This window comes from Gallus gallus, chromosome 9 (genome assembly GCF_016699485.2).
Source record: "Gallus gallus isolate bGalGal1 chromosome 9, bGalGal1.mat.broiler.GRCg7b, whole genome shotgun sequence".
Taxonomy (NCBI): domain Eukaryota; kingdom Metazoa; phylum Chordata; class Aves; order Galliformes; family Phasianidae; genus Gallus; species Gallus gallus.
Genome location: NC_052540.1, coordinates 14,592,266 through 14,617,639, shown reverse-complemented (window position 1 = coordinate 14,617,639; position 25,374 = coordinate 14,592,266). Strand labels below are relative to the sequence as shown.

The window sequence follows — 25,374 nt, the reverse complement described above, 5'->3', positions numbered from 1 at the left end:
CTGGGATTGGATCTCCTCTTGTCCTTCCACCGATGAGGTGGAAGATTCCCAAAGCCTCTTCTCCCCCAAACCATGGCTAAAATGGCAGATGAGGAGAACACATCTGTGCTAGAACAGCAGAAGGGATGTGGCACACAGTGAGTAAAATGATTTTGCATTTATTTGGCTCATGATAAATGCCAAAAAAAACCAACTCAGTGCAAATAAGACAGAGCTGTGCACATAGGGCCATACAGACAAACCAGCACAGGGGACACTGATCGGGAAGAGCCAGCCTGAAGCAGCTGGGGCTGGAGGGGACAGCACAACCAACTGATGCTCTATGGTCAGAGATGGGCACAGATGGGCAGATCATGGGTGCTAAGAGCAGAGCTTGCTGCTGGGCACCACCAAAACTTCCCATGAGCTGCACAGCAGTGCTCTCCCAGGGCCTCCCTCCTAAGCCCCCATCACACGGCCTCTGCCCAGCACAACACACCAGGGAAGGGAGGAGTGGGAAGGGCAGAGCTCCCAGTTTGTACTTATTCAGCTCATTCATTTCAGGGAAAAGCTCTGTCCCACCCAGGGGGAAGTGACTCAAACTTCTTATGGGTAGTCGAGCTCAAAGTGAAACTGCTCAGCCAGCAGATACTTTGGTGATCAGTTGTAAGATTGTCCAACTGGACACCCTCCTAGCAACGGACCGTGACCACCACCAACACAGCCTCGTAGGCACCAACACAAGTGGTAGCACCCAGAAAGCCCATGGGTTTCAGCACATGCAGCACACGGTCAAGGAGCAAAGTATGGCACTGGGTCACCTCGTTGAACAGCTCCTTACCCGCAGCAGGCAGGAAACCCAACTCTGACAGCAGGGAGTCCTCGTGAGCACGTCTGTCTTCTCGGAGGGCACAAGGGGAAGATGCAGACTGTGTTCTGGCTATTGCCAGCCTATTTGCTGCTCCAGCACCCACCTCAGGTTACGAGAGCTGGATCCCAATAATCCCAGTACAGTCCCTCTCAGGCAGGACTGCCTCACAGAAGCCAATGCCTCTAGCTTTAGGAGCACTAAATTCCACATAGGACTGCATGTTCTTCAATGCACGCTAGTGATGTTTTATTTTGCCAGTCTGCCTCTTAATTCATGCTCAGTTCTCTTCCTGATGCTTCTTTTGAAGAGGGTGGGATGGGTGAAGGGTATATGCAGAACAGCCTCGAAGCAGCAGCACCACGTGTGTCTGAGAGAGACAAGATGCTGGAGAACTCAGCTCATGTCTTGTGTCCAAAGACAAAGCTCTGCCATACTTATAAGACAGCACTGGGGGTGAGGTCAGCAATCCAGGAGGAAACAAACAAAACTAAAAAGCCAATAAATAAAAGAACAGTAGCGTAGAATTCGAGTGGCCATTTTAATTTAAGTGCAAGGAGGAAGCAGGGATTACTGGCTATGAGGAACAGTTCTGTTATTCCAAGCTACGTGTTAAATCATGTCTGGCTTCTTACCAAGCACCCCGGGTTGTGCAGACACCAAGCAATATGCAGGGTCTCCATGGGACAAGCCACCATCCGAAACACCACTGTTATCCCAAAGTACAGAACACTGCTGCATAACTTGTGTTTAGAACAGTAGTGAGGCTCTGGCACAGCATGGCCTGCCTAGAGAAAGCAATGCAACACCCAGAGTGAGGGAAGGGCAAAGGAGGGGAGGTGGGAAAGGCAGGGAAGAAAGAACATGGGTGATACAAATGAAGTGCTTTATGACTCATAAACCAGGTGAGTAAAAACTGGCTTGTACCAAGTGACTGTTCCTCGCTCTGTACAGCTTAAACATCAACAGCAGCCAGCTATGCTCCCAGAGCTGGGCACATCCCTGCTGGAGGACTGAGTGGCAGATTAGGAATCCCCCCAAATACTCTCAACACAGGCTCTAGCCTCAACAGAAGCACAGAGCAAAGAGATTTCTTTCCTACGAGTTTCCATCAAGCCCTCTGGGCAATGACAGGAGATCAGCAAGGTAAGAGCTGATGAGCAGCATTTTGCTCCTTCCCCGGAGCATCCCTGGCAGCACTGCTCGGCCCAGAGCTCGTGGCAGCATTGGGATTAATCTCCTTGCAACTGCTGTTCCACAAACCTCACATCCCACTTGGGAGAGCTCCCTGCAATACTGCTCACAGCACTGCAGGAGCACACGGGCTGCTCAGCCCAGCAGCTCCACCCAGAGACTTTGGATGTCACAGGCAAACCTGAATGGATAAGCAAGTGGGAGGCAGCAGCCCACTCCCTCTGGCACTGGCTGCCAGTACAGAGCACAGGAGCAGCTCAGTGCATGAGCACGCAGCACACAGAGCTGGAGACCATGCAGCTCAATGCTCACTACACAAACAACGGCAGGCAGGACTAGGACCACGATTTCAAATCAGCAGATCACATGTTTAAAATCTGAACAAGCTGCAGTGCTCTCTGAGGCTCTCCGGCCTGCCTCGAGGAGCAGACTAAATGGGCACAGATTTGTGCAAGGCAGGGAACTGTCACGTGAGACTGTGGCCCTCCATTAGGGTAAAATGTGCCCTTCATCTGTCCAGCTGCACACACCCCCATGGATTAAGTTGGCTGTATGAGGTCATGTTGTGTCCTTACAGCAGCAACTTCACAGCACCAGTGAAAAGGACTGCTCCAGCCCCTAGAGCCAGCAACTGAAACACAAGCACGCACAGAGCACAGTGTTGAAGGGCTGTTTGGACAGACAGTAAAACTCATGACACAGCAGAGACTGGGACAAGGAGCTTCCCAAAGGAGTGTACACATTCATTTCCTACCTGGGCTCCCTCACACCATAGGAAACGCACAGACAGCAAGTGCCCTTAAGCAAAGATTCACTCTCTTCTCTCCAACAGCAACTGAGGGCTCTATTTTAGGTCAAGGTTTAGCAGTCCTGTTAAGATTGGCTGGAAAGGCCTTTCTCCTGCAGCCCTCTGTGCAGTTTTGGAGCTGCAAATACTGCATGCTTACAGGGTGTGCAGCCGTGGAGCTGCGACCTCTTCCAGGGTGTAGCTCATGCACTCTAAGCCAGCTGCCCCCATCCCAGCACACCCTTGCTGTGACACACTGGCAAGCTCAGCTAAGAGGTGCGAGAGCACTACAGAGTCTGCCAGATGGATTCCTATCAGCCCCAGTGCAGCAGAGAGGTCCCCCTATTTCCCAGCAGCCTCTATGCAAGGCTGCTTCCTGCATGCTCTTGAGGTGCTGCTGGTTGAGGAACTGAGGGGTCTTTCATTTGGCAGTGGCATGGATACTGCCTGGGGGTGGGAGGTATAAGACTGAAGAGCTGAAGAAAAGAAGGGACAGATTGGTCTTACCACTCTCCATCTCACCTCGAGAGTTTAAGAGGGGAAAAGAAACCAAAAAGAAGAGCCACGCTGCAGTGCTATTCTTTGTGTTTTAAAAGACTAGTTTCTTAAAATATAAAATCCATCTTTCCCCTGGAGAACACTAGAACGTAAACAATAAAAAGGGAATTTGGGGAGAAGGGAGAGGAGGTCTGAATGTGCTTCCAGGCAGCAGCCCTTGCTAAGAGCAGCGGGTGCCTTCCAGGCCCTACGCTCACCATCAGCCCTGTTCCTATGGCTCTCCTGTTCATTTAGAGTTCCCCCCACAGTGGGTCTGGACTTAGGATTCAGCGATCAGCAGTTCGCAGCAAATCCTGGCTGGCAGCTTAATCCTCTTCGTCTTCACTGATGTCATAGGTGACTGCAGACTCATTCCTGGAGCGGTTGGCTGGCGAGGAAGGAGGAGTCTTGGTTGAAAAGGGCCAGCGGAAGGAGGGAGATGGGGAGCGGTCATGAGTGGGGCTACTGCTGGGACTCTGCTTCGGGCTGATGGCCTGCAGCATCCGGCCCTTGCCCTCCTTCAGCATGTGTTTCTGGTGATGGAAGCAGAAAGCTGGTTAGCATGGCTCAAACAGAGGTGGGAATGGATAGTACTCACAGCTTGTGCAGCATTTTGGTGCTGCTGTGTCTCTTCAGTGCTTCATGCAATGTAAGAACAGAAGGCACCCAAGCATAGTTCTAGCCTATGGACACTGCATCCAGTTTCACCGTTTCCAAGCATCTCCAGAACGCAGTGTGTGTGCCATTCAGGCAGCACCACAGCAGAGCCTGGCAAAAACCCATCACTTCAGACCCATCTCATCCCAGTGACAAAGTGACTGTTAACCTCTTGGATGCTCTGTGGCCTGCAGGACGCAAGCCAAGGTTCACAAACCAGCTTTTGGGAAATAGAAACCTTTCATGCTACAGCCATACGTGGCTTTATCCAGCTGGCAGTGGTGAGGGATCTCAGGACACAATGCTGCCCAAGCCTGGCACAGCTTGTCCGGAGAGTGGCAACACAGCCAGCACTGCAACAAACCAAAGGCTCTGTTCTGCAGAGGGTGGGCTCCAGGGCCCCAGTACTGACTGCCAAGCACTCCCCAAACCCCTTCCTCCTTTTCCCAGAGCAGCTCCTTACCAGTGCGCCTTCTGGGCCAAACATCTCCAGGAAATTGCCAATGAACTCTCGAGACTTCTCTTCCCACTTCTGAATGAGATCAATACTCTTCTCTTCCACTTTCTGGACAAATTCTTTTGACTTCTCCTCTACGTCCTTCACCCTTTTTTTCACCTTATCCACACGCTCCTGCAGGTGATATTTCTTCTCCTGTTGAGTAAGCAGTGGGTCAGAATACAGCTCACCAGATCTGAGTGGCGACCACCTCTGTTCTGCTATTACACTGAACTGCTGCTTAAGACTCAGCATCTCCATGAGTTTTGACACTTCTCCTTCACTTCAGTGACGCTTCTTTCCTAGACTAAATGGCAGACATGCAGCGGGGCTGTGAGATGCTTTGTGGCAGTCACTGGCACAGTCCACAAAGCACGACTAAACCCAGAGATAAGGACTATTTAAGCACAGTGCATGGAAGAAGCAAATATTTATAAAATACACTGATTAGATTTGAGTGACCTGCTGGAGGTCTTCTTGTGCATCACGACATGCCAATATTTTTTACTGGGTGTTCTTAAACAGAGGCGGAATTACATGCCAAATTGAGGCCGAGCAGCCATTACCTCTCCTGTTTTATTTTGACTTGATTGTATTTAAAAAAGCATAGCGTCTGAGAGATAAGAACCATGTTTACTACTCTACTTCCAACATCAGAAAAGCCTCCTGTGGTGTATTTTGCCTCTGTGCTATGAGCCACTCAGTACAGGAACAGAGCGTGTCCTTCCTCCCTAACGAAGCACCGTTACTCCTGCAGCTCCAGGGGGCACCCACAACTTTTGTGAACAAGAAGTTAACGGTGAAACACACTTCTACTCACGTTTATGAAGCTGACGTTGAGCTCTTTAGCCGTGTAGCCCCGCTGCAGGTTCCGCCTGGCATAAACATCGTAGTCCCGCACGATCCGGGTGATGATATCTGATGTTGAGATCCCCTCAGTCCTCTGTGTTGGTGCAAACATGCCTGAAGGTGGAGAACAGGACTGAGGACAACTGTAGCAAGGCACACGCTGCCACCTCTGTTAGTAAACCACCTCCCCTGCCATGGGCACGCTTTCTACCTGTCCTCACACCACCAGCTCTTGGCCCTTGAAAGTACCATATCACACTTCTCCTTTCTAGGACTGTGAGGAGGAACTAAGACTCCAGCACGTAAAGAATATTTCCTACTGAAATACAAATACATCTTTTAATTAAAAAGCTCCTGTTCTTCGCCTCAGCGGGTTTGAAAACTACTGACTACGATCAACTGCTTTTGGAAGTGCCTGGTGATAAGCACAGGATAAGGAGTACTGCAGATTCGTAGGTGGAATTGTAAGCTCTGATGGCTCAGTTTTGATGGCTTAAAATCAGCTGCACCCCCACTGAGTTTTATAGCAATCAGCTAGAGGATCCACTCTGTAAGGTTCTCCATTGGTGAGAACCTGCAAGCCAAGTCAGGTTTTTTTTTCCCAAAAGGAGCTTGTTAATCACAATAACAAGACTGTATGTAAGAATTAATCTGGGATGTGGAACAGTCTTGGCCTCATGAACTAATACCCAAAACCAGCATTCTTTCCTTCTGCCCTCAGAGCCTCCTAGACAGACCTTGTTCCCAGAGGGCCACAGCCACTTCCCCAGGTGTAACCCTGCCACACAGGAGAAACTCCAGCAGATCTTCAACAGGAATCTCTGGAGAACCCAACTCAGACTCACCTGCTTCTTTTATATGCTTATAAACATCATCACTGCCTGCAGAAGAATAAGGGATGTCATCGTGTGCCACAAAGTCGATCTGAAAATTAATAAAGCAAAATCAGAGTCAGCATTTTACTTTGAGCATGGAGACTCCTGCTTTCTGTTGAAGGACAGTAACTTTTTGCTCAATACCTCCACTCAGGGGCATGACAGAGAACAGCAAGACACTTTTCACTTGAAAATCCAAGGCAGAGTAGTCCCATACTCTCACCAGCAATTGCCTACCAAAATCCATTAGCACACAACAAAGAGGAAGGGCTGGGACTAAGGACACAGCCGCTTTAAGCTCCATAAACAGCTTTTTAATGTCCACAAGGGAAACTGAGCGTACTCCCCAGACTCCTCACTTCCCAAAGCAGTCCAACAGACGTAAAAGATTCCTTTCACTTTATCTTACCTACTGATAGGACAATATGGCTTTCCTGGTCTCATGCTGCAGGGAAGCTGATGTAGATTTAACGTGGTCCAGACAACCTCCAGAACTCATTCCCACCCCATGTTATGCTCTCCCCACTGCCTGTTTCACATAATTCCGTGACCAGCATCAGCTTCTCCTGGACCACGGAACCCTTCTGCCCTCTCAGACTCCTTTACTGTGTCACTATCTGCCAGCTCAGCACATGCTTCCATGCAAGAAGCCCCACATAGTTCCCATAACCCAACTCATTCTATATTTAAGGATCTTCAGCACAAACGCGTTGCTCAGGCAGAGGTCACCTCCATGGATGAATTCTTGCTGTAAATAGCACCTAATGAAAATTCAAAGCAGGTCAGACGCCATATATTACCCTATGCTCTGCCAGGAATTCAGGGGTGAGCGTCCACGGTGCATTTCTCACCACTTCATCTACGTAGCGACAGTGCTGCACGGCATCATACCGCTCGTTCTCATTCATCACCGTGAAGCCCTTGAAGTTATGGGTTAGCTCATCACTGCAGACTGAAAAAAGAGGCACAGAGAAGAGTGAGGCTGAGCTACTTACCCCAGTACTTCACAGCAAAAGGACCCCACGTACACCTCTGCTAAGTCAAGCAATCCCAGATGGTGCTAGAGGGTGGCACTTCAGATCTTCTCTCTTCTAACCATGGAGCAATAGGGATAGGCAGTGGTGACAGAACACTAAACCCTTGGGCAATGTTGGGCAGGCTGAAAAGAAGGAACTGGCCGTTCCTTTAGGGGTTTCTGCACAAGCTGGGGACCTACACCCCAAACTCTCAAGCTCTAGAGGCTTCAATGCTAACCAACAAGACCAGCCAATACAGAAGAAACTCTCCTGTACAAAATGGCACATGGAGCTCTACCTGGCAGAAACCTCCTTATTAACCTATCGATGTCCCAGGTCTGGAAACTGGAGACCATGGCCAAACAACAACAACAAAAATCCCTATGTTTCTGATTTCATGAACAGCATGCCACAATCAGGCTCTCGGGAAACAAATAAAAGAGAGTCCACAGAAAATTAAGTTCATTTAATTAAGTTCTATGGAAAAGTAAATGAAGAACTCTTCATAATCTGCACATGAGGCATTGCAAAGAAAGTAGCTTTACGTGGTTATCAGGCTCAAAAGTAAACAAGGCATTACCAATCTCAGGGCATGGGATGTATTTATATTCCAGACAAACAGATGATAAAGAGTGGGTGAGATTGCTCCCAGCTTGGAGCTAATGTTCACTCGGGCTGTGGTCTCGTCTATCAGTTCCTGGTGTGAGGGGAGCAGCTCTTTGTCCTCCCCCTTTACCAGTCAACCCAGAGGCAGAGAGCACGATTACAAGCCTTGCTGCACTAACACGTTAATAGCGTTCCCTGAAGTTATTTTCCTGTATGATGTACAACATTTATGTATCCAGCTTGTCCTTCTGCCTGCGAGACTTCTAAACTCAGAGCATTCTGAAACTTTCATTAACTGTAACAGCCCTCCCCCCTCCTTTTCCTTTCCAGACGCCACTTGAGCACACATAAAACATTCAGAAGTACCACTGCAAAAAAGCTCTCAGCAGGAAGTGAACCTGTGAGAGGGAAACAAATCACATGAAGACATTATGCATGGTCTATCGTAAGATCAGAATTTCATTTTGCTTCAAGTTGATGATAGTTGAGAAAACTAGTTATAAGTACTGCCAGCTCCTGCTACCTTAACATCATCATGCAGCCTGAACAGAGGTCACGTCCTGACAGACAACGTGCACAGTCTGACGTGTCTGTAGTAGCACACGTCAGAAAGGTGGGTGAAGGTACAGGAGCAGAGGCACTGCGTGGACAGATGGCAGCGATTGCAGCAGCCAGAAGAGTTTCTTCCCATCCTGTTCTTAAAGCAGATGTGGCTGATACACCTGGCTACACCTCCTCAGGCAGTCAGGAGTCTGTCACAAACTAGAGGAGCCAGATTAGAATAGGCTGATGAGGAGGCTTTTCCTCTTGGTACAGGATTCCTTTCTGTAGGCATATCTGGCTGTCAACATAGTGCAGTAAGACTTCAACAACACGGAGGGATTTAAGACGGCTGGCTGCAATGACAGCCACTAAGGCCATAAAGACAAAAACCCCATTGTGCCACCTGTATGAACAACAGCAGAGGTTAACCATGTTCCTACGATGTCAGCAAGATCACTCCTTACCTCCCACAATGAGGTATGTGTTTGGGAAGAGGTTCTTCGCTTGCATCAAGGCCCGGGCATGTCCAGAGTGAAACAAGTCAAATATTCCATCAGCGTAAACTCTGACAGGGCGATCCACTGTGCCAAAGAAACAAACAGACAGACATTGATGAGGGTGCCTTCCTGGAGAGGCAGCTGCTGCTCAGGCCTTTGTGACCTTCTGAAACTCACAGACAGTTGCAGAAAACTGGTGGAAAAAAAAAAAACAACCCACGGAGCTGAAATATATCCACGTTCAAAGACAGACTAAAAACCTACCACATACCCACTGAAACAAGATGGAGGGAGATCAAGGGGAAAGCAAACCCTGAACATCTGCCTCCTGTGGAAATCTAAATGTAACATTAACTTTTTGCATGACAAGGAGCAACCAAAGGGCCAAAACGTGTTCCAGGCACCTGATTTCCCTTGCCAGCCAGGACAGCATCTGAAGACTTTCTCAACATCCTTCTGTCTCCGTGGCCCACTGCCACAGCAACAATGTTGGGTTACAGGACCAGAATGTTCTTATTCCCCACCAGCATCATCCGCTCCCCACCATCCCACAAAGTGCGTGGCTGTATCTGAAAATACATTTGGACTACTCAAAGGAAAGCAGATACAATCGTGCTGAGCTGCTGGCACTGTCAACTTAATCCATAGGTTAATAAGGAAGAAAAAAGGCCACCAGGCCATCTCTCCCAGAGTAAACTGCATCTCCCCCCCCTGAGGTCAGCGCAAAGGTAAGTTGAGATAGACCAGTAACTGCCATGTAACAGCAGGAGACTCCCAGCTTCTGGTGCCCTGGGACCACACAGGACTCCAGCTCTTGTTGCTAACAGAAATGTACACATTCTTGGTATCTGACACATGGGAATGGCCTGCTGCTCTCTGGTTCAAATCAGGCAGACTCAGATTGGTGTGAACAGGAGCATGTCAAAGCCACAGCAAGGAAGGGGCAGAGAGAAGACCCAGCAGAGGAGCTGAAACCTCATGGGTCTGGGGAGGGCCCTGTCTGTGCCCAGTGACAGAGCATGGGAGGCAGCAAGAGGAAGACTTGATGCAAATGGAGGGATAACAGGTTCAAGCCAAGCGGAGGAGTCACTTTGAGGACAGCCTCTTCCAGTCATTTGTCAGCAGATCTGCCTCTGTCTGGAGGCACTCTGGAGGGTCACAGATTTGGAGATCTAACACTGCAAGAGCTTTCTTTATGTCAGAAGAGGGCTGACCCTGACATAGCTTTGTTAAAATGCAATTGTGTTCTGGAAATTGGCTGGGACATCTGTTCCTTTTCCTCTATATCTGCAATAGCTGCAGCCTCTGAGAACAGGCAGAAACAGCAACAAGGAGGCACACAGTGTATTTTAGCCTCAGCAGGCAGAATAACCATCAAATCAGACACCCTCGTCTAGGTTCCAGAGACTTTCAGCTGGGAAACTAATATGGAGTGTGCAAAGCACTGCATTGACAAAAACTCCTGCAGGAAATCAGTGTCAGACCTCAGTCTGAGCTGGCTTTTCTTTCAGCATCAGTCTGATAATTAGAAGCGCAGCATTTTTATTATCTTAAGGTCTCCACAGTAGAGAGGCCAAGTAAGAGAGCACTGTCTGCACACTCTGGTTGACAAGAGAGGGCAAGCATCCCCCATGAAGGGACCATCCTGTCTCTGCTTCCCCTTTAGGCTTGCAAAGAGAACAGTTTCTCCCGGTTTGTTTTAGTGAATAAAAAGACACGGTCCTGCTGTGGGACTGGCCTGTCCTGTTTAACGACACTGCAGACTAGAATGGGACACTCCAGACAAATGTGTATGTTGGTTTTGTGTGCCCATTTCAAAAGAGATGACTTTTAAAGTGCCTAACTTTAAGTTGCCTCAGACTAAGATGTACCAAGAAACGTTCAGGTCCAACAGTAAGCCTTAGCTGTCAGAGGCACAAGGAACAACTAAAACATCAATATTTATTTCAAACAGTCTTCTCGATGAAGGTACAGCTCCTCACACAGAGGCTCCAATTTCAATTGGACTGGCAGGTCCAACTACACCCAGGAACAGCTATCTAATCAACAAAGCATTAACAAAGCGTTTGGCCACAATCATATCCCCCACTCAACATTTCTACATTCCCCTTAAAGCCTGGTTCTTACTTACAAGGGGTCCCTCTCATCGCTTCTTCATACGTCACTCTGATGTACGGTTTGCTGTAATCGATTTCCACTTCATCTGAAAACGGAGCTGGCTCCCTCAGTCCCTGCACAGACAGAGAAGGTCAGCAGTGAGAACGCAAAGGTGAACGCACAGTGTAGCAGCAGCAATGCCATTGCAGTGTCCTAGTCACTGAGTGACTCACTGTGTCTCTGCACGACTTGAGCACACGTACTGAAAGACGAATTAGTGTTAAACCTCCCAACAGCCCTGCAAGGTGATTAGCCTTAATTTGGGGGCAGGGGAAAAGGGAACCTCAACAAACCTCACCCTCACAGCTCTGCTCATCCAGGCAAGACAATCACTTTGCTGTGCTTGTGTGTTTGAGAGCTTCTGCTGGGACGTACAGATGGTAACAGCTCCTCAATTTGAGTATACAAACGAGCAGAAGGGCAATACCAACAGCAGAACAGATCCCTAAGGAATCTGTGTACCATCGTTCATTTCTGAGCCACAAGTAACAAGAGACTGACCTCGATCTGCGGCAGAATATATCTTAATGCCACAGGGAAACCTCTCTAATCCACTAGCTTGACCTCAGCTGAAGTCCACGTATCGTTTCTGGTTTCTGAATGGCAACAAAACATCTGATTTTCCCATAAAGGAACAAACAACTCAACTTCCTTCTAGTAGGAAGGTGTGAAGCAGCAATGGGTTTCTCCTTCCTGAGCCAGAAGACTAGGAAACAAGCTTGCAGGTCAGTACAATAATACTTCAAGCTGCAAAAAGCTAATCAGCAATTTCCTCTCTGGCTTCCTATCCCATTGTGACATCCTGCCACAGTGCCCAGCACCACTGCAACCAGGGAGACCACTGCTGCAACTGTTAATGCAATTCCTTGTTACAGTGCTCCAAGTGAAGTGCACAGGAAAGCAACTGCTGACCATTACATTCAAGCAAACTGATGCTGCTGAAGTCTCCATTAACATCAGCATTTGCTGAGGTTCCCACATTTCACACGCCACCTCCTCTCATGAATCCTTACTGTTAGGTAAGACCTGTGCCTCCCCTTTCCTCACCGCCATTGTATCTGGGGCTTGTGAATAAAACCAGACTGCACTTTGGTCATCAGTAGTGCAACATGAACCTAGGAATAAGAGGACAAAAAACCTACCAAAATTATCAGAGGATCACAGAGAAACACCCTCAGAAGCTCCTGCCAACCTTGTCCTTCCTCCACAAGGCCCACAAGGGTCAGGACACAACTAGATGTGCACAGTGCAGCAGTCTAGACATTACTTGTTTTGTGCAATTCATATACAGACAGTGTATTTCTAACACAGGACAGACACCAAACTGAAGTGCAAATGATCCCATGGAATAAGCCATACGCTTCTCTTTCCTCACCAGAAGATGTGGGGTCTTTAAGAGGGATAGGATGCATTTTGATGAGAGTCGTGCAACAGCTCAAGTCTCCATTCCCAACACTTTTAATCTGTTAGATGTTCTGGGACAGGACTGAAGTGCTCACTGTTATCAAAGAAGAAAGCTGTAAGGCATCACTGTATTTCACCAAGGACTATGACCCCAGAATGACGCAGCAGGATGGAAGCTGCTCCTCACTGAGATATAAAGAACAACCAGAGCACACGATACAAAGGAGAGCTCTGGAAGAGGAGCAGAGAAGTGCTGTACAAAGCTCATCATCACAATATCACAACAAGGACGATATGAAGTCAGCTCTTCATACAGGCATTAGCAGGGACAGACCCCCTACAGAAGAGTCTCTTGTCGCAGTAGGGAAATAAAGAAGAGTTATCCTTCCAGTTTCAGACACGCTGCCTCTGCAGGCATCAAACTCGAAGCCCACCCACAGGTCCCCCACTTGACACAGACTGCTTTCTGCTAGGCACAGGTGCTGTATCTCTGCTTTTTTGGAGTATTTCTCCCTCCTGGGTCTGTGAGAAAACCCACCTACACTGAGTGAATGCTTCCACTCGTAGCACGTGGATACCTATGTGCACGTCTGCTTGGGAACAGATTAAGTGAGTACAAACAAGCTGGACAGACCGCAAAAGCAGCTTAGCGACTCTTGCTTCAGATCTAATTTAAGCCCATGTTGTATGTCATTAGACGAGCAAAGGAAGATTTCAAACTGGCTTTGCAAGGATAGCTCCTGTCATTTGCTTCTTTCCTCCCCCTTGTTTTCTGAGTCCACAGAAACCCCATCGCATTTATCTTCCTGTTGCTCTGACTTGAGTGCCCAACCTCCCGAGCACTTCCAGCTCCCATCTCTGCTTACTTACGAATGAGCGCCGGGACATTTTTGCAGGGATTCCATCCAGCTCTGTCGCCCCGTTGGGGCCAGATCCATCTTTTCTTCTCTTTCGGGAATTCAGCCTGGAGGAGGTCGGCGGCTCCATCTTGCCAAGCACGTCCAGAAGAAACTGCAACAGAGGCAGATAAAAATAAGATCTGTTTTTCAGCTCTTTCAAGGCAAAAATCAGTCAACAGCAGGCAGAGCGTACAGAAGCTCAGCGCAAAGACACAGCCACCTAACAAGGGGCTTAGCCAGTTCTATTTGGCACCAGCTGCCAAGGCTTGACAAACAGTGCCTGGTGGGAATACTGAATCACTTAATGTAACTCAGAGCCGTTCTGCAGAGAGAAGCACACAGCAGTCAGCTGCCTCGAGAGAAACTCACACAAGAGTTGCAGCGCAAGTTATAAATCATTAGCGCAGGCCAATTGTGCCACTTTAGCCTCTGGAAGGCAACCTAAGGATTCAGGCACGTCCAGCGCACATTCAGCCCTCCCCCAGCTCTCATTTTGATGATACTGGATGCCAACATTAAGCGGAAGGATAAGGGAGAGGGGGAGGAGAGAAGGAGTGCAACCTTTGGCTTGCAAGCCTCAAATATGGCGTGCTGTCTGCTTTGTGTTTGTCTAAGACTGAGTTGCAGCTCCTCTCGCCACCAGCTCACCTCAGCACCGTGCTTCCCTCTTGTCCCTTGCCTCCTCCTGCAGTGGTGACTCAGCTGATGGCGAAGCAGCTGCCTGTCACGTTAAGGCACACTTACTCCTGGCACTCTGTGTACCAGGCTGCAACCAGCAGCAGATGTGATGAACGGACAGAAGGACAACCTGTTTGGGATGGAAAACGTGACAGCTATCTGCAAGATAGCTATCCTGGCTTTTGCACTGGGGTCATCGTACACTGCAGCCTTCCCAAACGGGCCCTGGAGCATTAAGAAGAACAGCTGAAGCAAAGCTATGGGTTTGTAAAAATGCATGACAGCAAACATTTCTTTTTCAGCTGCTGCTGCAGGAATTAGATACAGCTGCTGCATTTGCAAAGTTTATTAATAAAGCGCAGCAACTAAGTATTACCTCTTTTGCTCATTTGAAGTGTGCAGCTCCCACTGCAGCTAACAGCACTTTGGACCCACTTTCCCTGAGAGCAGCATGAACCCTCCACCCAGGAACGATGCCTACGTGCATGCCTTTACACCCTAATCACTAGGGCTGTGTGGAATTCAAAGCTTCTCCCCACCCATCTGGAACACGCTAGGTGGGGCAATGAGAGGTAAGAGAACAGGCAGAGACCCTCTGAGCACCCTCTGTACTGGTGCTCGGGTCTCTCTGACTGCTCTCTGACTGCTTGGGATGAGCTGAGGCTGTCCTCAGTGCTGGCCACTGGGCAAAGCTCTGCCCTCCAGCAGCCAGCAAGCTGGGCCTGGTGAAAGAGAGCTGTTAAGAAGCAGGTTGAGTGATTGGACTTACTCAAGAGCAGATGACTCTGAGTTAAGGAATGTCCCAAAGGAATTAAATGCTGTTTAATAGCATGCAAGAGCACAGCTTTTCCCACCGAGCATCACCAAGATGTTACCTTGTGAACAGCATTAGGGTCAAATGCAGCTGAACTGGTTTGGGGCCATGTGCCCCAAACTGCTATTAGAGCTAACGTAATGCACTAAGTTAGGAAAAGAGAACCTTTAGGTGAGCGAGGAGCCAAAAAATACTGGGGAGAAGACTAAAGTGCCTGTGGAAAGCAGTTGGAAAAGCTGTATCACCTTCCAAAGGGAACAGAGGAAGGGTGTGTGGCCATTTCACAGCTGCATGAGCCATCCCGTGCTCACCATAACGTCTGTCAGTTCAGTTTAATGCATTTCCTCTATTCTAGTAATTAACCTTATTTCCTAACGACAGGTAAATACATGGGAATGAGCAAATGCAAACTCAGGCTCAAACAGCTTGCAGCCCTAAGCTCTAAGTCTTCAAACACTTAAGCAAACTTCATTTAACTGTGGGGCAAGATCTGTGCCATAAATGCAGCAGCTTCCACTGCACCTCTATGAAAACATGGGGTGTGACATAAACATTCCTTGGGTTTTGCAAGTTGCCATCTTGCAAGCGTACTCTGCATGAGATATTCACTTTATCATCACAGTCCTAGCAGAAATTGCCTAGTTCACATAAACATTCACATGGCTTATGCTGGAAGGGACCTCAAAGCCCACCCATCCCCACCCCTTGCTGTGGGCTGGCTGCCCCTCCCCACCAGCTCAGGCTGCCCAGGCCCCATCCAACCTGGCCTTGGACACCTGCAGAGCTGGGGCACCCACAGCTCTCCGGGCAGCAATGCCAGCATCTCACCGCTCTCTCTCCTCCAATTCCATTCACTTTTCCACTTCTCATAGTGTACAGAGTAAAAACAATCTTAAATGCGACTACCTGACACGCCACAGCTGAAGCCCTGTGGATGGTGCACAAGTGCTCCCTGTGCCAGTGCTATAGCCAAGACCTCATGATGGAGCCTCTGCAGTGTCTGGAGCTTGGCTGGGCACCTCCTGAGTGACACAGCTCTGTTAATTACTTAAACTACTGCAGAAATTAAACAGTAATTTTACCACTCTTCAGAGCTTTAAAACCTCTACCCTGTGGCTAGCGTGTTTGCAGGAGCTCCTCCCAGCACCAAAGGCACCTTCATTAAAAGCTGGCAACAAACTGTTTTGAAAAATAAGCTATGCCCTAATGTGATAAAGCTGCTTATCTTACAACTTTTTTTTGGATCTGAATGACTAAAACAGCCCCTAAACAATGACTTTCTAACAATGAGATCCAGCATCTGTAGCTGAGCTGAACACACATCTTTGCCTCCCCAAATATGTACAACACGGACTGTTCTAAAATTAATTACATTTGCAGCAGATGGGGAAGGGAAAAAGATAGCTGTGAAGGCTCCTTCTGAAAATCTGCACGATAAAAGAACTGGCATAGCCCAAAGTAAAAGCCCTGCTGTGAAACATTAACATTGTTCTATAGGTCTGACAGATCACCATCCTCGAGGCTGAGCTGTGCTCAGTGGGAGAAGCTGCTATCCAGGAGCAAAGTGAAGTAGCTCCCTGTTAGGGCAGACCCATAGGGCAAATCACAGCCAAATCCACACCACTCCATAACGCAACTGGGGCTGCAGGACAAAGCAAAGTAAAACCTGTACAAAATGAGAGGTGACTGCAACAGCTCGGTGAACATCCCAGCCATCAGCTGCTGCCTTTGCCAACAGAGATCCAAGTTGGCACAAGGCTGATGCTGGCACCGTGAGTCCCTCCCCCCCCATGCTGCCACGCTCCCCATCTGCACCGCCCGCCTTGGTGCTCCCCTATCTTCCCTGTGAACTCAGAGTCAGATGCAGCTGTCATGTGCTGCGCTGCCTACAAGATCCCTCCGCTCTGCAGGAGCTATTTCTCTCCTGCTGACTCATCCGCAGACAAATACTACCAAACTTTGCACTCTGCCAGCTGTCTGCAGGGAGGAATTGCCCTGACACATGGGAGGCACTAAGCGAGAGCCTCCGGGAACAGGGAGAAGCCGTGTCGCTCCACACCACTCCTGCCAGGCTGCAAAGTGCCTGAACTACCCCGTGTCCCTCAGCCACAGGCAGAACGGACTCAGCGCTCCGTTCCACAATGCAGAACCTCTGGTTTACGATCCACCTCACCGCTACGCATCCCTGAAGATACCTGTTGTAAGCAGAAAGGCTGAGAAGAGGTTAACACCACCAGACTCGTCGCGGACGCCCCTGGAAACCGATGAAAGCCCGTTTACAAGATGAGGGTTAACCCATACGTAATTACTGGGAGAGATCAGGATCTCTCCCCAGCCTGTGTTTAAACAGCCCTGCCCAGCTCCCCACGCTGAGGGCACAAGACCAGGGACACGTGTCACTGTCCCCAGCTCGGCTGCTCTGCCTGCGTGTGGAACCCCTCGGGTCCATATAAAGCGTAGGGATCCGGCACTTAAAACGCAGGCGGCTCCTCCGGTTAAGCCCACAAAGCTCTCTTGCAATACATTAACAGCCACGTGAAGGTGTGAGAGCGATCCCAGCTCGGCCGCAGACTGACACAGCAGTACCCGGAGTCGGAGCTGTGCTATGCAGGCTGTCCCACGCCGTACCCAGGCAGGGCCCGGCCCTGCAGGCAGCAGAAGGATGCCGCCAGGATCTCTGTACGAGCTCACAGCCCTGTGGGAGCGCCGTAAGCCCGGGGCTGGGCGGCTGGCACAGGACAACGGCTGCTGGGGGTCGCGCAGAGCACCGGAGAGCAGTCGGGGACCGCGAGGCACACGGACGGACGGGCGGCCGTTCCGCCCCGTTTGGTTCCGACCCCGGGTGCCGCAGCACAGCCCGCAGGTGCGGTCACGCATCACTCTAAGCGGATCCTCAGCTACAAGTTACGCCACGCGGCTCTTCCACGGCGTTTCGGAACGATCACAGCCGGTGCCGTCCCAGCCCACCGCCCAAGGGACACCCCCCGACCCCAAGCCCTGCCTGCGTCGGCCGAGCGCATCCCCCCGCCCCGCTGCCCCCCTCAGCCCGGCCGCACGCACCTGTCCCGGCCCGCAGCCGCCGCCGCTCCCGCCGCCGCCCCGCCCCGCTCCCGCCAACGCCAACGGGGCGCCGGGCGGAGCCGCGCGTCGGGACGGAGCGCAGGAAGGGACCGGGGCGGCCCGGGAAACCGCGCCCGCGATCTCCGTTCCGGCCTGGAACGCCCGCTGTGCGCCGAGGGGAGGGATTGCCGTGGGGTTTGCGCCCCGCTGGGTGCTGCAAATGAACGGAGGAAGGAGTTGCCCAAGCCCAGAGATGCAGAGCTCCCGGGCAGCGGTGGAAATGCACCTGACCAGGCCTCGGGCACAGCTCTTCGACCAGACACGGCTGCATCGCTCAGCCCTTCTTCGAGGGGGGTCACCGGAGCTGAATCCTCACAGATCTATGCCTTTGTGTAACGCCTTTGTGAAGCAGCCGCTAAAAACCTCCAGCCGCACAGCAGTCACCCGGATCCGTCACTGGAACTTGACCAGTCAAGAGGCTGAGGGCATATCTGCTCTCCCTGTAGATTTTTCTACTCGGTTGTCTCACTGCACACTCCCAGCTTGGCGTGCTCACACTGAAAGGTGCCACTGCATCCTCCTTTAACGTGTGACGAGCACAGCTGGTGAGCAAGCAATCAGGGAAGCCACCTCCTGTTCCCCCCATCAGAGTAATCAAATGAAGCTGCTTCCAAACAAACCTATTAGAGAAACAGAGCCATGCTAACTCCGGGATTGCAGACAGAAGAGCGATTCTAGAAGATGCATCGTAAGGTCAGACTTGACTGCAATGAGCTGCATTGACAGCACAATCTCCTCCAGCAATAGTTGAGGGTGGGATTCAGGACTCATCTCACTCAACTTCAGCCCTGAAAAAGCCCCACATACAGCTGAAGTTCTTCAGCTCTGCTTTTCCTCAGTCAGCCCAGACAGAGAACAGGCACCGTGCAACTCATCCTGCCTTCTGAAGGGCATTTCAGATGCCTTTCTGGCAGCGCCCGCCCTCCCAGGAACCAGCCCAGTCCTCTGACTTCTGGGGACTTCCCTACTGCTCCTGTCAAAGCTGGAGTCCAAACAAGTTTAGTCTCCAAACATCCACCTTCCTACCTTGAAACAGTTCCAGAGAGGCAAAGGTTGAGAAAGCACTGCAGTATCTACTGAACAGGGCAAGCAGCAATGATTATTTTATATGACACAGCTGCCTGATTGCACTGAGCCAATGAGGAGTTTTGACACTCTGGGAGGTGTGCAGGCTGCTGGCCTGACCCAGTGTCCTAAATACCTTGTCCTCCTATCAATTAATATCATTTCATGTGACACGTAGCTGGAGTCGTCAACCCAGTTCTTAAAGAAGTGCCAGGAACAAATCCATGCAGGCAGAATAAGAGGCCAGCTTTATGGGTTAACTTACAGAGAATCCTCACAAAATGCTTATCTGAGCAGCACAAATGAGCAATCAAGGCTAGCACATTTTGCAGAGCAGAGAGGACAAGCAGTGGAAAAGGCCAAGGTAAACACATGGGAGAGAAAAAAAATAAATATACAGATTTATTATGTTACATTTCTTGGAAATACTTCATTCCCCTCAGAAAACTAACAAAAGAAAAGCAATGGAACCCTCTTAAAACAGAAGTTGTGCCTGCCTTAAAAACAACAGCTCCTGGCAATGCTCTTTTTAGGACAAAACCAGCACGCTATGTAAAAACAAACAGCAATTTACATAAAGGACATAATGACACACTTACAGCTATACTGGCATCAACAGGGGAGGAGGGATGCTGTAGTTCAACATGTTTAGGATGTGCTTTGTAGAGCTGTACTGCATTACGTATTAAAGGAAGAACACTGTGTTTGTGTTTGTTATGGTAACAAGAAAATACCCTCAAGTATTCTCCCCCACCTCTGTCCTTTTGTGCAGATATCTTCAATAGTAGAAGCAGCCAAATGCAGCCACCACACAAAAGAGGCTGTCCTGAAGAAAACAGAGAAAGGGTCCACGTTAGCAAAGGCAAACTCTTTGTTAGCCCAACCATAAAGGCTGACCTGAGGGAACACTTAGACCAGAGCACCAAAAATACTTATAACCTAGCACTTTAAGTACTTTAAAAGACCAAGAAAAAGAAAAGTTATATTTTTCACTCAGCTGTGGTGTGTCTGAATACCAGAAGTGCCTCAATGGATTGCGATTACCAAAAGAGAAAGTCCTCACCAATTCTGTAGCTCATAACGAGGACATTCTACCTGAAGGCCTCACAGCCCCATGTCTTTGAGTGCTGTCTAGAGACTTACAGCAAAGTCTGAAGCATTGCAGAGCAAATTTAACCTGGGAAACACTCCGTAGCAGGACAGCATAGGAGGTTTTAAAGTAAAGCCTTGATTGTAAGGCTGAACTCCAGGACTGAGGACTTCTGAAGAGCTGTTCAGCAAAGCAAATAAGAAAATATCTCATGTGCTTTCCTACTCCACTTGTCAGATGGTGCAACTAAAGTGGCTTAAGTAGTACACTACTGTAACAGGTTCTATCATTTTGGATATTGCTTCTGCTTCTCAGGTTTGTGAACAAGCAGGTAAATCATTTTGTTTCAATAGTTTTGTTTCTTTCCAAAAAGAAAATGAAAAATCAAATCTGGTGGCTGCTTTTATCTGTGCTACATGAAACAACAGCTTTATAAAAGTCAATGCTTACATTCATGAAAACATCATGAGCATAGCTGTCAGTGTCAGCATCCCAGAAACATCGTGCAGCCATGCTAGACAAAGGAGAAAAAGGAAAGCCATTACCTACAAAGTTAGGTGTAAGGATCTAAATGATCACAGGCACTTCAATTGAAAAGCCAAATTGAGCTTCCTTTAAAGATGAGGGAAACTGGAAGCATCCTCCTGAATCCTGAGCCTAGGTTGCCATTGCTAGATTCCTGTTACATGCTGTAATTACCTCGGTATGTTGCTTATGCTGCAGCCTCACACTCATCACCTATCAATCCTGCTCCACTGTGCAGCAGCACTTGCTCGTTCTGGTCCTTCACCTCTGGCACCCTCATGTTGCATACTACCAATCTATTCATAGGGAGCTATCATATTTCTTGGCAGCCTTCACATTACTAAAATATGAGCTAAGCACTTCTAGCCCTTTCATATCTATGCTCTCTGTTCCCTGAAAATCCTAGTGGCCTTTTTTTAACGCCTGTCTTACCTTGAAGGCAAATGAGCAGGCTGTCATGGGATATTCCAGATTGGACCTCACTGCTGCCTTGTCTAATGTCACTGATACTATCTTTTCCTTCCTTCACATGCCCAGCTCCCTACCTGCTCCACTCAGCCTCAGCCAATGGGACTGCTGTTTGCTTCACGTATTTTCTGCTGTAGCAGTAGGCACAAGAATAAAGAGAAGCCCCGCATGTAAGGCACAGAAACAAGGTGTGCTGTTTCCTTTAGTCTTCCTACCCAGCAGCAACAGAAAGCTACAGCCCACTACAGCAGGAAAGAGGAATTTGTTCATCTGATTGCAAGCCCCTGGAGCTAGATTTTCAGGTGCTGAGACCTGCAGTCTAGGCTAGATTCCTATGACAGTATTACAGTGGGGACTACAGAAATTTAAGCTTCTGAAAAATACTTGTTTGCTTTAAACACAAATGAATTACTGTGGATCTTGTGTACCAGCAGGGCCCTTAGAACAGACTGGATGTATGCTTCAGTTCATTGTGAATACAGCATAAAATGCCTTTATGCAACAACACACCTCACAAATGCTCTTTGGCATTTCAGCTTGCTAACAGCCATCATGCAGCCAATTATCACCAGTCAACTGACTTGTAGTAATTTAATCAGCCACAGCCCAAGCCATCACTTGCTGCTTAGGAGAAAATACTTCAGCTATTAGCACCTGCAGAAATATCTTTGCATCTAGGAAAATTGGAAGCAGCCCCAAAAGAGAATGGAAAAACAAAACACACAAAACAAAAACAACTGAAAAAAAAAAATCACAGAAATACAATTGGAAAATCCCAGACTTACTTCACTCCTTCTCCTCTCTGCTCCCCAATCACAACCTGCACCACCATTTTGTACCTCTCAAATCCTTCCTCTGAAAAAGAGAAGGAAAAAAAAAAATAAGGAGAGCAACTTCAAAGGCCATACTTATTTAAAATGAACTCTAAATAGGACAGAGAGAGAAAGATTTTTAATTACAAAGCTCTGTCCTGTACAACTTAAATAAAACATGTGCAACTGATAGAATGGACAGATTGCCTCATAGCTTCACTTTCCTCAGTACAGAGTACCACAGTCGTACTGTCCTTGGAGGGTGAATGGAGCACTTGGTATCTGTCCAAATACACCTCTGTGGCATTTTAGTTCTACAGCTTTCAAGAACTGAACACCTGGAGAGAATGCAAATAAGGCCATGGGTGGGCAAAATCCAACTTAAGAAAACTGGCTTGTTTTAAAGCTGTTCTGATGCCAAGTTTTTAGAGATTTTCTGCCACATAGGTGTTTCCTTTACTTCCAAGCTGGGATAAAAGACCATCTAAAAGCACAGGCATGTCTACGCTGTGTGTCTGCAAAATACGTGATCCTTTCACAACAGTCAAGAAATACCTTTGAGGGCCAGATCAAATGAGGCCATGACGACGTTCCAGAGTACAAACCAGAAAAACACATTTTAAATAAAATATTAATCTTAATGCCTTTGTCTTTAATACAGCTGTGTCCTGGGAAGACTCCGGCATGCTATTTCTGTTGAATGATTGAACACTGCATGCTGAGCCTGTTAACATCCACCGTGTCAATGCTTGTCAGAGATGTCAGCTGATACAACGGCCACACTGGGCCAGTCTTGCTTCAGGCTACCGCTGGTGTGTTTCCAGATTGCTCAAGCCTGGCCCTGTGCATATTAGCTTGACATCAACACGTGCTGGGACCGCTGCTGCTGGTAAAGCAGACACCCAACTCTGGGAGAAGCACAAATAGAGCACGAGCCCAGCAGATGGAGCACCAGCCTCATCCCCGGGACAGAGAGGCATAAAAAGAAGCGATGCTGTGCCATCTCGTGTGCTCAGTGCTGGAACACTTACAACACCTGCTGGATCCTGAAGTTGGTTCTCACGCTTAAAAGCGCTGGAAGGGATCCTGCAAACCACCTCCTCCTCCTCTTAGTGCCGTAAGGCCATACTCACACTCTGCCTGGGCTGACTGAGCTCCCAAACCTCTCCCCCTTCAGCGCTACTGCCGGGCCTCACTCTCACCTCCCTGCCCTTCCAAAGGGAACAGCACAGTCGGAAAGGAACCAGCGTTCCCAGCAGAGCTCCTCACCTTTCAGCCTATCCTTTATTATCTCCGACAAAGACTTTGTGAGCTGAGGGATCGCCTCAGGGTCGTACTGCACGTCGGCCAGCTTCTCCTTCAGTACCGCACGGATGCATTCTTTCACCGCGGATGCCTTAAACCTGCCAGGCAGAACAGCAACAACATGAGGCGCAGGAAGTTCACTCTCAGCACACACACGGAGCTCTCCCGCTCCCCTTACTCCCTGCGCTGAAAGCCAACGAGCCCGCCCACGGCGCCCGCCCGGCCCCAAGGCCCCCCCGCCCGCCTCACCGCCGCTGCAGGCCGGGCCGCAGGCTGTACGCGCTCCCATTCCCGGTCTCCGAGCCCAACTCGCCCATGACGCGGCCCGACCAATGGTTACCCCGGCAACCGCCGCTACTTCCGTCTCGTCACGGCGCGCCGCCATGACGCGACTGTGACGTCGCGAGGCCCCGCCCCGTTTTCGCTCCGCGCGCCGCACGTAGTCACGGTCGCAGCGCTGCGCGAACGGCTGCGGCGAAGGGGGGGCGCCGCTCCGCCGATGGCGCGAGATGGCGGCGCTCTGCCCGCTGCAGCCCGGCCTGCTCGCACCCGGGGAGCGCATCCGCGTCCCGAGCCGCACGCAGGCTGTGGGGACCCACGCCTCGCTGAGCTGCTGTTTTTGCAGATCGATGTTCCTATCGCTGCCCCGGTGCTGCCTAAGCCGGGCCGCGTCCCAGGGCAGAACGGGGCGCACGGCTTACGGCAGCACCTTCTGAGAAGCTGACATCCTGCTTCCTCTGCCTTTCATCTCGGTGCAGCAATCTCTCCGATCAAGTTTCCTATGCCTAGCGGCGGGTGACATCGCTCACAAAGCTCTGTGCACCTGGGCTGGAATGGAAACTGCGCGCCAGCGCGGCGGGGTGGAGCGTGGGGCAGGAAGCCACCCCCGGCCTCCAAAATGAGCGTCCCCCCAACCCGGGGACGCATCCCTTCTCCCTAAAACTCCTGCCCCAAGCCCGCCCCGAGCGCCGTGGGTCGCTCCGGCAGCACCCCTCGCTGCGACGATCCGTTTGAGCCCCCCATTCTTGGCGTGCACCTTCAGCACCGCCGCAGGCGTCGGGCCCCCCGCTGCCCCTCTGCGCTCAGCCCGTGTGGGTTGGAGCTCCGCGCTTCGCCGCGGGGCCACGCGCAGCGCATGCAAATCTCCTCCGCGGGCCCGTCCTAATTTCCGAGAAGTATCTGCGAGGCAGCGGGCGCCCGCTCTGTTTATTTGCAAACAAAGTTAACCATATCCTGCCCCTGCCCGGCCGCTGCCGACTGCCGCCTGCTTCAGAACCACATGAAAAAAGCGTGTGGAGGGATCGCGGCAAGCCTGCAGATTGCTCTTGGTGTACCTTTTCATGGCTGTTTGCTTTCCTGATTCCTTTGGGAAGCTTTGTTTTTCCCCTCACTTTGCGGCGTTCAGATCAGGGCCGCATCCCGGCTGGCTGCTCGTTGCTTTCTTCTTCCCCTTGCACAATTTCAGCGCTCCTAAATCCTATACCAGGTGGACCCAAGCTGTGCTAGGGCCGACTCAAGGCCCTCTGAGCTGCTCGGGGTGCTCCTTGCCTTGACAGGGGGAAGGATGCAGGCGAAGGGGGACTTCCCCATGCACCGTCCTGGTTTAGAGATGGACACTTTACTTCTTAAAGGGTCAGAGGATCTTTTTTGGCCTGGATTCTGCTTTTCCTGCCTGCCCTGCCTTTGCCCCATCCTGGCTTCACCCTACAGTTTCCCTGATGCCACATTACAGCATCGCTCTGGGGCACAATTCTCACTGCCCATTCCTCCCAATGGTCCCCTCTGCCTCGTTCCAGGTAGCCTTACTCCCTGCATCTATCCCTCCTCGTTCCATTGAGCAGCAACCCCGTAACGCTTCCCTTTGAGCGTGTGTTGGAAAGTGTGAGCAACCACACACGATGATTTTGATCAGAGCGCAGGGGCATGAGGCAGTGTTTCCTCCTGATCCTTCCATCAGCGAGCAGCAGCCTCAACTGTCACATCTTCCACCACCTGCACCCGGACTGCAAAGGCTTCAAGGAGCTTTGGGGGTCTCCAAAGGGTCCAGTGATGCGGCTGACTGGAGCTACCAGCTCCAGGATCAGCCCCGTGCCCCCTCCCCAGCCACCCCCTACCCGCTGCTGGGGCTGAAAG

The 25,374-nt window shown here is 50.1% G+C and overlaps 2 protein-coding genes across 7 annotated transcripts; both read right to left on the bottom strand.

Annotated features, from left to right (window-relative positions):
* Positions 1-142: 142 nt before the first annotated feature.
* PCYT1A (phosphate cytidylyltransferase 1, choline, alpha) lies at positions 143-23,611 on the bottom strand. Of its 5 annotated transcripts, XM_046898487.1 has the most exons (13): positions 23,582-23,611; positions 23,139-23,339; positions 21,910-21,979; positions 20,582-20,645; positions 19,796-19,867; positions 13,336-13,476; positions 11,036-11,135; positions 8,872-8,988; positions 7,043-7,194; positions 6,213-6,291; positions 5,339-5,481; positions 4,486-4,674; positions 143-3,898 (listed from the first exon to the last, which is right to left on the bottom strand). In XM_046898487.1, exons 6-13 carry the CDS (start codon positions 13,450-13,452, stop codon positions 3,692-3,694), a joined length of 1,104 nt encoding a protein of 367 aa, XP_046754443.1. In that variant the 5' UTR covers positions 13,453-13,476; positions 19,796-19,867; positions 20,582-20,645; positions 21,910-21,979; positions 23,139-23,339; positions 23,582-23,611; the 3' UTR covers positions 143-3,691. The 5 variants fall into 5 exon arrangements, with proteins under 5 accessions (XP_046754443.1, XP_046754444.1, XP_046754442.1 ...); XM_046898488.1 differs by lacking the exon at positions 20,582-20,645; XM_046898486.1 differs by lacking the exons at positions 19,796-19,867; positions 20,582-20,645; positions 21,910-21,979; positions 23,139-23,339; positions 23,582-23,611 and adding an exon at positions 17,052-17,949.
* On the bottom strand, positions 13,373-23,608 carry TCTEX1D2 (Tctex1 domain containing 2). Of its 2 annotated transcripts, XM_046898489.1 has the most exons (6): positions 23,491-23,608; positions 23,206-23,339; positions 21,910-21,979; positions 20,582-20,645; positions 19,796-19,867; positions 13,373-13,476 (listed from the first exon to the last, which is right to left on the bottom strand). In XM_046898489.1, exons 1-5 carry the CDS (start codon positions 23,556-23,558, stop codon positions 19,820-19,822), a joined length of 384 nt encoding a protein of 127 aa, XP_046754445.1. In that variant the 5' UTR covers positions 23,559-23,608; the 3' UTR covers positions 13,373-13,476; positions 19,796-19,819. The 2 variants fall into 2 exon arrangements, with proteins under 2 accessions (XP_046754445.1, XP_422724.1); XM_422724.7 differs by lacking the exon at positions 13,373-13,476 and having other exon boundaries at positions 19,431-19,867.
* Positions 23,612-25,374: the final 1,763 nt, after the last annotated feature.